Source organism: Buteo buteo, chromosome 20 (genome assembly GCF_964188355.1).
Source record: "Buteo buteo chromosome 20, bButBut1.hap1.1, whole genome shotgun sequence".
Classification (NCBI taxonomy): domain Eukaryota; kingdom Metazoa; phylum Chordata; class Aves; order Accipitriformes; family Accipitridae; genus Buteo; species Buteo buteo.
The window spans coordinates 3,720,658-3,737,200 of NC_134190.1; the positions used below are offsets into that span (position 1 = coordinate 3,720,658).

The following is a 16,543-nucleotide window of genomic DNA, read 5'->3' on the forward strand; positions in this document are numbered from 1 at the left end:
CAGTTCTAATAAAAAACCCCAGATACATAGTCAACATTACTTAAAGGACATCCAGTAGAAATTATGCAAATACAGAATACAATTTCTGTACCAACAACATCGTTTCAAGTAAAAGATTTTGGGAGTATTTCTATATAAAACATTTTATTAGATCTACAATTACATGCAAGTTGAGACACTGTAATATGTAGTAAATAGATAAGCAAAGGATCAGGATCTTATTTTAGCTTACTTTCTTCATTTGCATCATTTTATTACTTTGTTTCAACATTAATATAATTGAGTCCTTACCACATCAAATGAGATGAAAACCAAGCTTATGATACTGCATCCCACAAACACACTCGTGAAAGTCCCTTTTACAAACCCAGAAATGCTGCATTATACAAGAATCACTGTCAGCTACCACTACATGGCATCTTAAACGCATGCATTAGAGATTTCGCTTTTTTTTTTTTTTTAATTTTGCTGCTTCAAAGTGCATGACATCTAGCTTCTACTTTCTTCTATGTTATGCTTTAAATAATACGCTAGGTATTCTTCTATCACCACTGTGTGGTTTATTCCTTTAAAAAATTAATACTTTAGGAAAACTGCTTTAATGTTAGTTTATATAAGTCATATTTTATATCTGAATGGGAAGTTTCTGATAAAAAAAAAATTCTCCTCCATTCTGTTTTTAGTTTTCCAAATGCTAATCATTACTGGAAACCAGATTTTTAAATTACTAGAAAGGTAATTATAATGAAGTTCACGTGATTTTTATGGAACCTGCCTCTGCCATTAATCTCAGGTAAGATGAAAAAAATAAAAATCAAGCAGTGTGATAAAAGACTTGCAAGTAGTAAAATCCCTAGGTAAGTTCAACAGACATGACTAATGCTCACTAAGAATTTCACGCAAAGCAAGTAAACCACCGTAGCTTCTTTGAAAATTTAAAATTTGAAAAAAAAATTTGCGTGAACCCCTAAGCAACCCTAGTAGTGCCATCTGTGTAGGCATCACCAAATGAAAACACAGCAAGATGCAGTTACAGAAGAGAAGAGAACACACTTTGAAAAGCACCATTTTAAAATCTCGAAAATCACAGGAAGTCTTTTCAGGGGTTTTTCTTCTTGAATAAAAGTACCATATAAGCTGTAAAGGATCCAATACTCCCAAGGTTAATTTTCAATTTTCACAGTGAAAGGTTACTATTACATTCTGACCTGTAAATTGCATCTTTCTACTAATACCCTATCATCTCATTTGTGTCCCTTTGCAGCTAGGACTTAAGTGTTCTATATTTGGTGACTCACATCTGTTTATTATTTCCTTTATGCTTGGCTTCACCTACCATTTGAATTAGCATTTTGCAGCAGTCATTTTGGATTCTTATACCTGGCCTACACACAACTGCATGTATTTTTTTTTTCTTTTAAATTGATCAGCACAAATACCATAGCAAAAATAGTCAATAAAGCTCAAGAGTCAAATAGATGCCTAAAAGGCAACTGAACAAACTTGAAAGCAAGACATTAAGTTTGACTCTCGTCATTCAGAATGAATCAGAGCAGCTAGACCCAGCTCTGCACCCAGAACAACATAGCCAGACCTTACCATTAAATATTGGAAGCTTTTAGAATATACAATTAAAAAAAAAAAAAAAAAAGTATTTCACAAATGGCATGAAAATCCACATTAGAAATCTTAACAAATAAGTATGTACTGAACGGCTGGCTATACAGAGTTCAGAAAAAGGATTCTTAGGTAAGACTCTCTTCTTGAGGTTTCCCCTCTACGAGTATATTCTTTTCTCTTCAATATGTTTCTGAAACCTCACAGTAAAATGGTCTTGCAATCTAGTGTGCATACAACAAGAACCCCTAGAATGCCAGGTAAACACACCAGCTATGGCTTCTACAGAACTTGACATATTGGATGGAGTCAGATAAAGCAATCAAAGTTTGGACAAGCACAAAAGTCTTTGCTGGTGACACTACCATTTTGCTTTAAAAAAGTCCATTCTGATTAGAGTATTTATTTGCCGATAACCATTAATTTCCTAACATGCACAGATGAAGCGTGTCAAGTTTCCCGAATCCAGGTTGGGGACTTATTTGAGTATTTTGTGGATCTCGTCTGGCTTACCACCAAGCTTCCCTTCTATGGAAACTGGCTGCCTGGGGGCCAGAAGCACATTGGTAGATGTGGGGTCCTCCCACTACTGAGACACAGGCGTGCACCTGAACCCACTAACTGGCTTTACCCATTCCCCAAGACAGGTAATGTAGGTGGACCAAAGAGAGCTGCTGTGGTTTCTAACTCGCTAGTTGCCTTCCTCCTCAGCAGCAATCCAAAGGCTATAGACAACTACCCACCTCTCTCGTGACAAGGTCAAAGTAGGGACTTCCAAATTAGGAATGAAGGCAGCAAATACTTGCATTATGACATGGAAATGCAACAGATCTGACAAAAGGTACTGCGGAACACCTTGTTTGGTGTTTCTTACCCCAAATCTTTCAGATGTTTCTATGCACCACATGCCCATTGTTGGGCTCTGGTTGCCTCTCTCAGCAGCGTCTCTCCACGAGAGGCCACGTGACACTCCGAGCTTCCGCAGTTCACAGCCCCAAATATCAAACTCTTCAACGACCGCAGCACAGATTTCCATTCAAAGTCAAATTCAGAGTTTTCACAAGGAAACTCTCTCAACTCAAGCAGCAACGGTGTGACCCACAACGTAACCTCCAGCAGTACCAGCTCAGGAGGTGGAAGTAGCTTCTCCAAGCAGGACGGTGTGTCCAGCTCAGTTGCCCGAGGAACACACGTGTCTCAACAGTGGCATGAAGAGGCGAAACCTCAGAATCATTGTTGTTACAGAGCACGGCAGCCCTGTATACTAATTCCATGTTTTGGGGACACAATTATCCCATTTGTTTAGAAATGTTCATTTACAGAACTAAATGAAAACAAGCAGCTTATAAATATCTTAGGTAGTTTCTGGAAAGTTCCATGAAGTACACAAGGTCGTTAAGTGACAATGATGCAGCTACCTATTTTATCAGTCACAGAACCTAAGCCTACTAGAGTCAGGAAAATACTTAAGGACTTCATAAACCCATATCAAGCACAGAAAAAGCCAATCCCAAACCCCTTATTCCTGCTGTGGATTCAGAACTGCATATTTAATTAGAACATTAGACTGATTTTAACCTAAAATAAATACTAATCAACAATTTTAAAAAACTTTAGAAAACATGTAAACTGATAGGCCACAAAAACCTTGGTATATTTAATTTTATTGTAAACCAGTTACCTTCTAAGTGATTTTTTTTTTTAAACTATGGTGCCAACTTTTTTTTTTTAAGGAAAAAAATCTCTTCTACAATAAGTTCTATTAGACTATGACTCCCATTTAATAACCCCAATGAAAATAATTATGTGGCAGAAAATGTTACAAATACCTAAGCACACAAGTCAATAGTCACAATTAATGCTGACATGTAAGATGAAATAGATTGTCCATAAAAAGCATTTAAAGGAACAGCCATATCTTTATTTACTTTCAACTCTGAGGATGAAAGAGTTAAGCACCTCCCTGCCCTATCATATAACACGAGTTTGCTTCTCTCGAGTGGTGTTAGATGGCTTTAGGCCATTCAAACAGTATGTACAGGACAGTTCCTTACACAGCCCAACTCAAAGCCCATCTCTGAATTCTCCTGACCTTTCCCTGTGAGGGTGAATAACTTCCCCAAGGAAGGACACTCTCCTTCCCTCTCAGAGTAACATCTTCCTTAGCTTCCTCTGGATCAACAGGAAATATCACTTATCACCCAGCTGTCTTACCAATGTTCAGTTTGGGGAATTGTGACATTAAGTCCCTTTGCTCTGTGGAAAATGTAACTACCTCTAGTTACTTGTCATATTGGGAGCATGATGGGATGAAGTCCCAGTTAAAGATAACCCGATACAGTCACTTGAAAAAATGAAACTTGCCTTGCCTTTGGGCACATAGGGTTATAAATCCACAGAGTGAGGTATTCGAAGCACCCTGCTGAATCCTGAAGACCTTCAGTTCCTGGATCAATCCTGAAAGGCTGTTACTGCTTGGCAGAAGACCAAAAAAATGCCCTAAGGCTGTTCTTGTTTGCTTTAGATACTACATCAATCAGGACTGGAACATACAAACCATCACACTATTCCTGCTCCCTTTGAATTCTGGACTGTTTGGAACTTAGCTGGTCTTAGGAACCTAACCCATTAATTTTCTTTTTTACAATAGAATATTTTAAGAGAGAAAGCAGAAGTGGAAAAAACCCAAACCCAAACCAACAACCTACCCCACTCTTCGCTTGGGTAAATTGAAACAGAAATTGGATACTCACTTGACTCAAACAAAACCTTTTATCAACCAAGATGGAACAGCAATGTATTTCTGTGAAAACAATATTTAAACCCTTATTTAGACTGAAACAGTCAAAGGCCCTGACTGTACACTCTCCTTCCTAGGCGTTTAACCAGCTGTGTTCAAGGCCAGCTCACTGTCGAGAGCGTGATGAAGAAAGAGCTCGAAGAAGCCTCCACGGAGGCTGCCCTCCCCTTCTGCTTGGCTCTCACGCTCGGTCCCGTGAGAGCTACATTGCACTCACGTTGCGGCTATGCCCACGTACCCCGCTGACCTGGCTCTGACAGGCAGACATGGCTCCCGCCGTTGGACCTGCCTCGCTGCCATGAACTCTCCTTGCAATCACCAGACTGTGGCTGATGCTGGTTACCGTCTCGGGACCTGGTCCTGACTTAATGATGTGGCTTCTTGGCTTGAATTCAGACGTGCCCCATCACCACAGACCTGTACAACGACCTATACTCTTGACTGTCTCTGGTTTCCGTCATGGGACATGGTCTTTTCGCCTTGCTTGGCTATTGTAGGCCTTGTACACCTCAACACGGAGGCCACTGCCTCTAGCAGCCTGGCTATCACGCTCAGCTCCTGGCCTCCCTTTCCTTGTGGGCCAGCCTGCCGTTGCCGCTCCCTAGCGGAAATATCTAACTGCTCAATATTTACAAAGTGTTGCTCAAAACAGTTTATGACCAACCAATTGTCACTTTCGACATTCAATATTCCCTCCTGAGCTAACATCAGTTTAAGAAGAAGATCCACCACCTCGTGGCTGGTGTTGGAAGTTCTTCTCCACCCTATCGAGCAGTTTGGGAGTTCCCCCCCTAGTCGTGCCGACAGCTTTTCTGGAGTCATGCTATGAACCTGACCACTTAAACTGAAAGATGACCCATATAAATAAAGGCTTCAAAGCTTTTGGCATATATGAGGGAGCAATTTGTAGGGTGAGAAAGAAGGACTAGGGATGGAAATTCCATAAGCTAGTTTTGCTGCTTAGAAGAATTCTCATGTAACCAACCTTCATTTATTTCTCAGTATTTAAGAGCACCTGCGCTTCAGACAATATGATCTACTTCTAAAATCAAGTTGCCATGTACAGTATACAGAGGTTATATATGTGGTATTTTGAAGTTAAGGCTATTGGTTTGGAGATGGGGAAGAGGCAGTGAGATGGGGTTTTTTCCCCCACTGCCTGAGTGTTCCCAACAGTTTCTGTTTGGATTGTTCAACAACTACTCACACATGTTTCCAATCAGCACTGGTTTGTTTATGTTTATAAACAATGATTTGATAACTAACATTTGCAGTCCATCACTTTTCATGGAGAAACTTCGTAATTAAAATAAAATTATTAACTTAAAAATACAGCTTGATCATGTGAAAAAAACGCCGATCAATATTCAAGACAAGCTATGGAGTAGTTATTCTTTGTGGGTCTCGAAGGTCATGAAAGTGATGGTTTTATGCTACTGAGTGATTTGCTTTTCACAATACATTGACAAAACAACACAATTAGTCTTGCTTCAATAAGCACACACAATAAAATGAATTAAACAATACAACATGTCTCATACATTACAGCTTCACTTTTGTAAACACAAAAGCTGCTTCACTAAGGGCATATCATTTCCCTGTCTGTTTTTAAATGATTGGCTTTGTATCCTTGTAATTAATTTTAGCAACTCTGTTGTCTCTGGACAGAAACGTTGGAATTAAATAACTGACCACACTTTAAGGTAGTATTTAAATATTCAAAATCCTGGAATTAGAAATGCTTAGGAATATAACAGTGCAGGACAAAGCATAACCAATAAATAGCTGGTTTATGAGAGTAAGCAGTCATTAAAAATCACGACTGATCAATCTTTTCTGACCAAGGGGAGCAAAGGTCTTCAAAGGCTTCTGTTCATAGCATGCCCCTGAATTGCTTGGGTCTGTGACCTTTGAACTCCATTGCTTTACCTACTTAGCTTATATCCTTTTATGATTGTTCATTACATTAAGGTAGCTGCCTTTCTACAGATGAGCTGAACCCACACCTATAAGAGCCAAGTAGGAGCCATTTTCATTTTTTTCAGTGAGTTCTCAGTGAATGTTTATTGTTTGCTATGCTACAGCTGTAGAGGACAAGTGACAGACAAATGAAACTTTCCACTCTTTCAGAGAAAATGAAATATTGATCACTTATCATAAGAAACAAAGAGCCTGGCATAAGCAGGGTTCACATTATGAATACAAAATCAGTTACTTATCTCAGGTTACTCTAACAATAGATAAATACATCTTTTATGATGAATGTACCCACTTCTAAATGTGCATACTTTGTTACGGTTATATTTTATCTGTATATGGATGCACACATACACGCACAGATGTGAAGAATTTCAAATGAATTCCTCAAGTCAATTCATTAAGTGTATAGTGTGTCAACATATTACTAAACTGCTTCTTATACTTTCCTATGTGGAAGAATAGCTTATACTTACACATTGTCCTCTGCTCTTTATACGCTATGGTGATATCATGCAATATTATATAATGCAACAGACAACTGTGCAAATAACATCCTCTTTCAAAAGACTCCAATCAAGCCAGATCCATAAACAAAATCTAAGAGAACAGAGTTGTAATGTTGAGAAAGTACAATGCATAAAACTGGTTAAGTCTATTAAATGATAATGTTGCTTATTAACCAAATATGTTGTGATAGGTCAGTGCTGAGGTTAAACAGAAAACATCAATTGAACCATTTCCCTAAATAAAGCTCCAGGGTGCAATATTCAAAGCACTTTATTCAATAAAAAATGCTTTTAAAATGGTACTTTGGTGATTGGGAAACATTGGCATCATCCGTCAACCTAACTGCAGGAAAGTTCAATAAGCTAAATAATGAACCATTTACATTATTTTCCTTAGGCTCCAGTGATTTGCAAACATTGCATCAATAGAACTCTTTAAAAAATTATGATAAAGACCTGCTAGTCTTTCAACTCTTAGGCTTTTTGCTGTCATGCTGCAATTTTTATGCTGTTTAAATGTTTTTTGTAGCTTCATCTTTTTATAAGACTCCATTTAGCATCTATTTCTCATTATATTAAAGCATATTTGTTCAATATGATAATTTTGCTAGTGTTTCAAGCATTATCTTTGAGAAACAAAAAGGAAATTTAATGCTGTCTGTTCTAAAATGTAAGTTTTTCACTTCACTGTCATATAGTTTGAACGTATGAGTCGAGACGATAAAAAAAAAATAATCATTATTAGAAGGATACCTGTGCTTTCTCTTCCTTGAAGCACTAAGTTTCTTTGTTGCTGATTTCCCTCTTCCACTTCCCTTTCCACCCCAAGTCCCAGATCTGTCATATTAGCACTTTATCAACTTTCCTCTTTCCAAGGTCAAATTCCCTACTGTCTTCCCAGGGCACCACTTGCATAATTCTCAAGTCTTACAGCTGTTTCCTTTAGCAAATACGGGAGGAGAACTGCTCTTTATGGTAATGTTTTCAGGTTCCAAACAACTGAATGAATATACAAAAGCCCACAGGAAGAGAAGAGCAAGTGGGTAAAAAACCTTACAGTCTCTCTCAATTGCCCATCTCTTCACCTCATTTAGTAATACCTTTGGCTGTTAAAGCAGAATGTTTACTTAATTCATAGTTGTCATCATACCTTCACAGGTAGATACTTGCCCATGCAGTCTTTCATTATATTAATACCACATCATTATACTGATTGATTTAGTGAATATGAATTTATGTGCATATGAAAATTGTACACGTGCATAATACGAGTCAAACATTGTACAACTACACTAACAAAGTATGTTTACAGTGTATCTCTGGCATAAACAAATGCACTTGCAGCATTCTCAATTCATAATGCAGATCAACCCGCACTATATAACACCACATATAGTATTATGGATTATTGATTTTAGCCGAAGAGCAGCATCTCAAGTCCTGCCTAGAGTTTATTTTTAAAAATGTTCTGACCGCCACTTTTTAATCACTGAGAACCAGCCACTTCTTTATATTCTACAATCCTTTGACACTGTGAACTGTGTTTATAGCACCTGAAATGCATGTAATGCCTGCTAGTTCTGTACGACATGAAGACAGACTTAAATACTTGTTAAAGACTTGTTACTTTTAGCAATTACAGCTTGCAGTTTGAATTGCTGAAGTTTTGTTAGTATTACATATGGTGATATATTAGACAGGTAAACCAAATGTATACCAAGAATAACAGGCTATGCTGTGGCAAGATGAGGTTTGCAGAAGAAATACTATCTTGTACTTGGTCAACTTGTATAGCTAGAAAAATATACAGGCTTTCAGATACACGCTCCCTTCTTCACATCTTAGAACAACATTGTTTTGGTTATGACTAAGCTACCATGGCTACACCACCAACGGTACGTCCAAGCTTCAGACACTGCTAGAATTTCTTCAAAACAAACATACCCCTCAACCTGCTCGCTTTCAGAGGCAAACTGACCTAGAAATACTCTGTTTCTCTATTTTACTGTATCAAGTACATACATCTTTTTATAAAGTGAAGGGGCTATAATTTATTTTTTTATGCTTACTTTGCAGTATCTTGAAACTTAAACTTTGCCTCTCTCTTCTAACGTATTTTTAGATTGAATTTTAGGCAATCAATTTAGGCACCAAAACAGGATTATTTGGAACAGTTGCTCAAATCCACTGAAAGCAGTGGGATTTATTTACAATTTGGATTTCAATGTTTCAAGTCAAATGCATGTTTTTATTGAATGAGGTTTTAAATTTGTGCTACAATTGATGCAATTTTGACTGAACCCTGAAGATTATGAAGCTGCCTAGGGTTTGAAGCTCAAAAGCTTTTCTACAGGTGTATTTGAGGTTTGGGGTTTTTTTTTCCTGTGAAGAATCTCTACATTCCACTAACTGGTAGTGTCTCTAGCTAATGTACCCAGTTGTTCATCACTCAAAGCAGTTTCATATTCCCTTTTGCATGTATATGCCATGATTCATACATGGATTCATGTTTTGAGAATACACCTAATAACTTTAATTGCAATACTCAACAAAGTATTGATCCCAAAGCACTGACTTCACAGACGTTTTAGTCAAATAATTGAAAACACTTATGTAACAAAGAAACACCAGAACTTTCCTACAGCTGCAGAGGAAATAAAAACCGATTACTGCTAATTTTAAAGAAACCCCAGCCCAAAACACTCTTCTTTCACAGTTCTGCTCTTTTTAGCTTAGCTTATCTTGTTCTTTATGAGATACTAATTTTTTCACCCTTACATACTAACCTCATCAGGGCTGGAAGCCTGGTAAGTTCGATTTTCATCGCTGAAGTCCTGATCCACCTCTGCATATTCTGTTTCTCCAGACACACCAGCTCGGGATTCGTATACCGGGGTCACGTTGTGGCACAGCGCAATGGCCTTCACTGCTTCGTGTATCCGACTGCTGACGCTCTTGCGGACTTTGGGCGCAGACGGCTGAGGTTTCCTAGATGGTGTTGAACTCGTGCTGTTTCCACTATTCTGAGAGTGCACCTTTAAGACCCAACACAATGAATAGTAAACCAACGTTCAATAACGGAAACAAAACATGAATAGTAATATATATATATGATTGTTCCCTTTACAAAGGTTGATAAATTATAAGGATAGTAACCGTTTATTTTATATAACCTACTTTTAACTCATTCAGTTTGTGATTCATAAAACCCCTCATTTACTTTTCTGCAGAACTGATACATAACTGTGGTTTCAACACCTTGTATTTGTAGTCAGATTTCAGTAACAGAGCCTGCAGACAATTGAAAAATGTGAAATGAAAACAAATATGCAGTAAAAGGGGTGAATAGGCTCACTGGATTCTGCAGAAAACCCTCCTTCCTCACTTCAGAATTCACAGTAGTCCTTTAATGTTCCTTACATTCTATGAATTATTTTTTAACAAGTATTTAAGCCATCAACCAGTTGTATGAGTTCAGAAACACCGAAACAAAACTGCAAGGGTGGTGAGTTTATTGTTGTTCTTTAGTCTCTTTGTCACCTGTGTACATTCAGAGGTTGGAAACTCCAATGACATTAAATCAAAAAACCTCTTTTCTTTTAAATCTTCACCTAAATCTCTGTATTTTAAAGATCACCACACATTGGTACAGAACAAAAGAATAAAAACAAGTATCATTGTTAAGTATAACTATTAGGAGTCATTAAAATATCAATATTGCTGATTTAATTTAAAACCTACACAATTTCTGTATTATTTGTGAACTAATGCAGTTGTATACTTTTGCTGCAGGCTGAAATTTGATTGTCCTTACAAGAATGCAATAATCTAATAAAATAATCATGCAAAATAATAGTTTGACACATATTTGAAGATCACATTACTGTTGCATAACCACTAAACTAGCACTATTTTAAGTTATCCTTCAGAAATGCTTGAGCACATTACTGAATTCATCTTTTAAGAGAAAATACTATCATCTTTTAAGAGAAAATACTATATGTTTATAATTAGTTGAAAATAAGTGGGTTTGGGTTTTTTGGTTTGGGTTTTATTGTTTTTTGTTTGGGTTTGGTTTTGTTTTCTGTGGGGTTTTTGTTTTTTTTTTTTGTTTGTTTGTTTTTTTTGTGGTTGTTGTTGTTGGTTTTTTTGTTTGTTTTTTTTTCTTTTTCTTTTTAAGTCAGCACATTAAATATATCAGCAGTATTACCAAAGGCTCTTCTGTTCACTCCAGGGTAACTCAGAAAACCTCTTCAGAAACCACGCTTTTTTCCTCCTGACTGCAATCTGCTGAACCGTGAACATTCTGCCCATCAAATTACAGTGTTGTCTAATAAAGGGTTTAACTTTCTGCTCATCTGGCACTGCTTTTCAGCTACTGCTTTAAACCTCTGCATTTGCATTCTGCTAACGCTGATGCCATTACAGCCGCAAATAAATTAAGCTGATTTACTCCTTCTGAATTATGTTATGTTTATTGATGCTTGTATAATTTAATTTCACACAAATTCCATTAAAGATTATGCCCTCTATCACAAAATGCTTCCAGTGGGGAAATATAATCAGGTTATAATAGATTTGTGTGTTACATTAAGATGACAATAGTCTAGTAGGTCCACTGTAATAATAAAACAGAACACAAACAAGGGATAAAATCAATGTCACACAAGAACCACTGCCTAACTAACTGGCAGCTTCTATTATCATAGATTAAATAAAAACCTCACCATACTTTTTCAGATTGAAACAATTGTTTAATAGATGCTTGTTTTGTTACCAAGACTCCTTCATTTTTCTGTTTTAAAGAGTTGCTACCAACACATGCATAATTAAAGCATTATTTAAACATCAAGTAGTATTATATAAAGCTGAAAAAAAATGAAGTTCCAAGAAAGATCTTTTCATCATCTACTAACAGCAAACCTAGGTTTGGGAAATCTTTTCCCACAATTGAGAAAAAAAGCGTCCCTCACATTTCTCACTTCTTCTAAAAATTTCAGTGCCAAAAATGTCAGAGTTATTAAAAACTTAATTAACCATGGTTACCACTTATTAAATTTTACAGCAAAATAGTAAAAGCTTTAAGCAAGTAAGAATTCCAGGAATCATGCAAATCTTTTCAGATAGCATATTTAACCGCAAACACAAACCCAGTGTTAATGAATATGCCTTCTCTAGAAGACTCGTGCTTAGTCGTCAAACTCAGCCAGAGCTAGGTGTGCCAGCTCAAGACTGTCAGTTAACATTAGTTATTGGTACAGTTGTTACTGCGGATACCCAAACAACCCATTATAACAAAACTGTGTTTGGGTGATTTTTATAAACATAGTCAGGTAGCAATTACTTTCAGTAACCCATTCTGAACCAAATTTGGACTGTTGATCTTTAGGTAAAAGATCTCCATATCTCATTTCCAAGGCATATTATTGCATCTCAGTTACTATTCATGGCTATACTCACTAAGAATTAAGCTGAAATAGATTTATCCAAGGAAAAGGAATGCAAGAAGTGGATTTGTTGATCTGTTTAGATAGGAAATAATAGAGAAACATAAGTTTTTACGCTGCAACCTCAAACATACGTTGCTTATTCACTGCCTTCCCTTCTGCCTCTCTTCCTAAAAGCTACATAATATTAACTGAGTTCAGCGTGGTGTCAAACAGCTACTTTTTAATTTTTATTTTAAGCAAATGAGTAGGTAGCCATAGTTCAAAACACAGCACAACTAAAGATTCAAATTAATTGTTGATCCTACAATCCTTTTACAAGAGAAAACAAGGACACAGACAAGGAGGTCAGCCTACAAACTTAACTGGGTCAGCCAGTCAATGTTTGTGTATCCAAGTTAACTGTGGAAAAGAACTTTTACATAGTTTTACTATCATAATGTATGCAACATATGGAAACATTAGTTAACCTATCACTTATTCCCTCATTTTTTCTTATTTGTTTCAAAGAATAGAAATAAATAAAAAAATCCTTCCTAATCTCAGAGTGGAATAAGGTGCTTAGAAAGCTTTGCAGAAAGCACCCAAACAGTTCACATACATGGGAGATGCAAGTGATGCTTGCAGAATTCCATCTTCCTCCTTCATCCCACAACTGACCCACAGACAGACAGGGAGCCACAATCCTGTCGCATCCTTTTCAGACCAAGCACTTTTCTCTATCACAGGAACACTTTGCTCTCAAGCAACATGGAGTTTTTCATTTTCTCCCCCCTACAGTTCTTTGCTGTTTGCAATCATCTTAATTTTTTTAAAAACACTTTTTAGGTAGGCCTTTATAAATTTTATTTTGACAACTATTTTTTTACTTTTTGGTTATACCAATTAACATGGCTTTCGATGTCTATTCTTGATGAATATCTTCAAAGATATAATTACTGTTCGTCTTTTTTCTGGACACTTACTCGTAATTTGTAGTCTCAGTAATTAATAGCTTACTCTTAGATGATTTGGCAGGAGGAAGACTACACTGCACAGACAGGTTAACACAGATTTCTGCTAGTAGGGAACAGAAAAGTAAACTCCTTTAAGTGGGTATTATGAGGAACTTCAGAGTCAGGAGAGAACTATGTACTGTCTCACATTTTTCCCTTTCATCATAAATGTTAAGAGATACCTACAAATGAAAGAACTTTCATAGCATCTTAAATTTCTAAGCATAATCAGTAACAACAATGCTTCAATGCTGTTAAAAAAAAATCTCAATATTAAAGGTAAATAATTTATGAAATGAGATACCTGTGAATAAGAGTTTATAATATGACTCTGAATTTCATCCATTGTGTCTGTTCCATAGGACACAGTACCTAGGTGGAGGCGCTTAAATATCATCTCATTCTGTGTAAGTGTTCCTGTAATAAAGAAGAAGTATATCACAAAGCAGCAAAAAATACTGTGAGAAGCCCCCCCCGCTCCCCCCCAATCTTTCTTTTGGAAAGAAGGAATGAATCATGAGTTAGCATCAGTTTAGTTAATTAAAGGAATGTTTGTGGAGAAAGGTTAGGGTTAGTCATACTGGAAGAAATCACTGGTTCCACCTTCAAGCTAACTCTGCCAACACAACTAAATATACAAGCTCAAAAAAAGACAAAAAATTTTCTCTTCATATGAAAGGGAGAAAATGCAGTATCTGGATGGAACTAACTCTCAAAAGCCACGTAGCAGAAAATCTAAAGAAAAAAACCCAAACCCCTAAAATTCATACAGATATCCCACACTTCAAGTACAAAGGCAGACGTTCTGGCAAACGGGCACATTCAGTGTTATCCAGAGCAAGTCATTAAGACCTAACATCACTTCCAAATCTGACAGATTTAGCCTCCAACCGGAATAAGCCAGAAGGAAGGAAATCAGTGTTTTCAGAGCTCACTTCACATTTGTAAGAAACTACAGGGTGTCAGTCACAGACCGACACTTTGCGTCCACCTCTGCCAACTAGTCACATCCTCCAGTTTGGAAAAGCTCTAACTGAGGAGTGGGGGCTTCAGCCTTCCATGACGGGGCATGTCACGCAAAAAAAGGTCACTACTGCCTAGCTTCCCATGGTCAGCTCACAAAAGATTATTTTGATAATGGCCCTTCCTAAAACTTTTTTCTATGGTTACTCAGCCAAGGTGAAGTTAATAGCATAAATCTATTCTTGTATTTAACCACATAGTTTTGGGTCATTAAAATACATAAATCTGATGATAAAGATAGACACAACATGGTGCCAAAAGTGACATTCTTGAAGCTTCTACAACATTTTTAATATGGAGGGTATGATAATTCTCTATAAATAAAAATTGCCAAATAAAATATTTCATAGTAATTTTATTTACCTCGACTATTTTTATATCATGTCTTTGTCCCAGTATGCCAGAATACACAGTAAGCCACAGGAAGAGAGAAGACTAAAAGCATGACATATGCTATAATTACTATCTGGAAAACAGAACTGTTTGGACAGTTAGCATCCAATTTATGCATCTAATAGGGCTAGAATCATTAGTGATCTTCACAGGTTCGGTAGGGCTGTAAAAGTCTCGCATCTTTCTCAGTAACACTTGAGAAGTCTACCACTCCTACTCCCTGGCAATATCTGTACAGTGACACGTCATCTCAACTGTTGTACCATCACACTGCACTATCAAACCACGTCTTCCTGTATTACCAGCATTGGATGATCATTCCAAATTCCCCCTCTACCTTTAAAAAGGACACTTCCCATTCACTTTTCCTTACATGTTGTTGAGGATTTTTTTTTCCTAAAGTCACATGATTTGAATTTAAAAAAATATTAAAAATAAGGTTTATGTGAAATGCATAAAGTCTCCACAAAATATGCATAACATTATCAAAAATTCACATGAGAAGTAGAATATTCCCAAGTGTTGGAAACCAGCCCAAGAAGACAAAGTTCCTGATCTCTAGAATTAGCAAGTCAGAAATTTTTGGTTACTTTTATACAGGGGATAAGAAGATTATTTTGTTGTTACACTAATCATATAAACCCATGAGAAATTACTTCTTCTGCCTTTAGAAGCTGTACTTTTATTGAGACCTTTTGTTAAATTTGTTGATTAAATAGTTTAATTATAGACTAGAAAAATCCAATCTCCAGTTTGCACGAGAAACACGAAAGTTTCCACTAACAAACATGAGAGACTAAAATCTCCATTTCTAAAAAAATCCAAACCAAAAACAACCCCCACCCAAATTGTTCAATAATGTTTATTGCAAGAAATTTCCAAGTAAATCTGCATCACCTTCCTTACTTTCCAGGCACGCTAATATCATCTCACTGCCCTTAGCTCTGCCAAGACTTTGAATTAAAATAAACACTCCCTAGGAGTTGTGAAACTAAATGCTGCTCAAAACTTGAGACAGCAGGCAACTGTCAAACCCACTTCCCACTAGTTCTGTAATTGCTGCTTGGGAAAACTGAGCAGGAAACAAAATTAGCCCTATGATTATTATATGGAAAGATTATTTCTTCTGACACCATTAAATCAGTCCAACTCCAAATCATGCTTGGTGAGGGAAAGATAGATGGGTGGAAAAATTTGTGTGTTCCCCCCCTTAATCCTTCTCAGCAAGCAGAGAAGAAAAGATTCTCAGCAGAAAAGCATGGATTTTCCTATCTTGCAACAATCAGGAACCAGAGGAGGAGGTTTAGGAAAAATGGGCGAGGAAAAAGAATCAACTTGTAAAGACATGGAAATAAACATTCCGGCAATCCTGATTCAATACTTGCATCTTACACATTATTTATACAATCCTTTTTATCAGCTACAGTAATAGGAAACATCTATGACATATGAAAAGAATCTGCAAAAACAACTGTACCTGATACACAAAATTGTAATACAACCCCCTCCCCCCCAAAAAAAAACAAAAGAAAGAAAAGAAACAATTACAGTTTGCTCATGCTTCTTAAGACTAGTGTAAGGCTTTCAACAATAGTCACAATAACCCTGACATGTTATTAGACAAACATGGGTAGCTGCATTTATGAAAGTGCTCCCAAAAATTTCAACAAAAAGTAAAACAAAATACACCTTTTTCAGTCATCCACATGGAAGTTAAGTTTCACCACATGTGCAAATTAAGACTTTACTTCTAAATACTCCTAGTGAATGAAACACCAAAAC

The 16,543-nt window shown here is 36.8% G+C and overlaps 1 protein-coding gene across 2 annotated transcripts in view; it reads right to left on the reverse strand.

Moving 5' to 3' along the window:
• ATP9B (ATPase phospholipid transporting 9B (putative)) overlaps positions 1-16,543 on the reverse strand; it is a 170,714-nt gene that overhangs the window by 23,152 nt on the left and 131,019 nt on the right. For both annotated transcript variants that reach the window (XM_075052402.1, XM_075052403.1), the window contains exons 14-15: positions 13,650-13,762; positions 9,690-9,938 (exon numbers count right to left, since the gene is read on the reverse strand). In XM_075052402.1, coding sequence (XP_074908503.1) covers positions 9,690-9,938; positions 13,650-13,762 — 362 coding nt within the window. The remainder of the gene's footprint in view (positions 1-9,689; positions 9,939-13,649; positions 13,763-16,543) is intronic.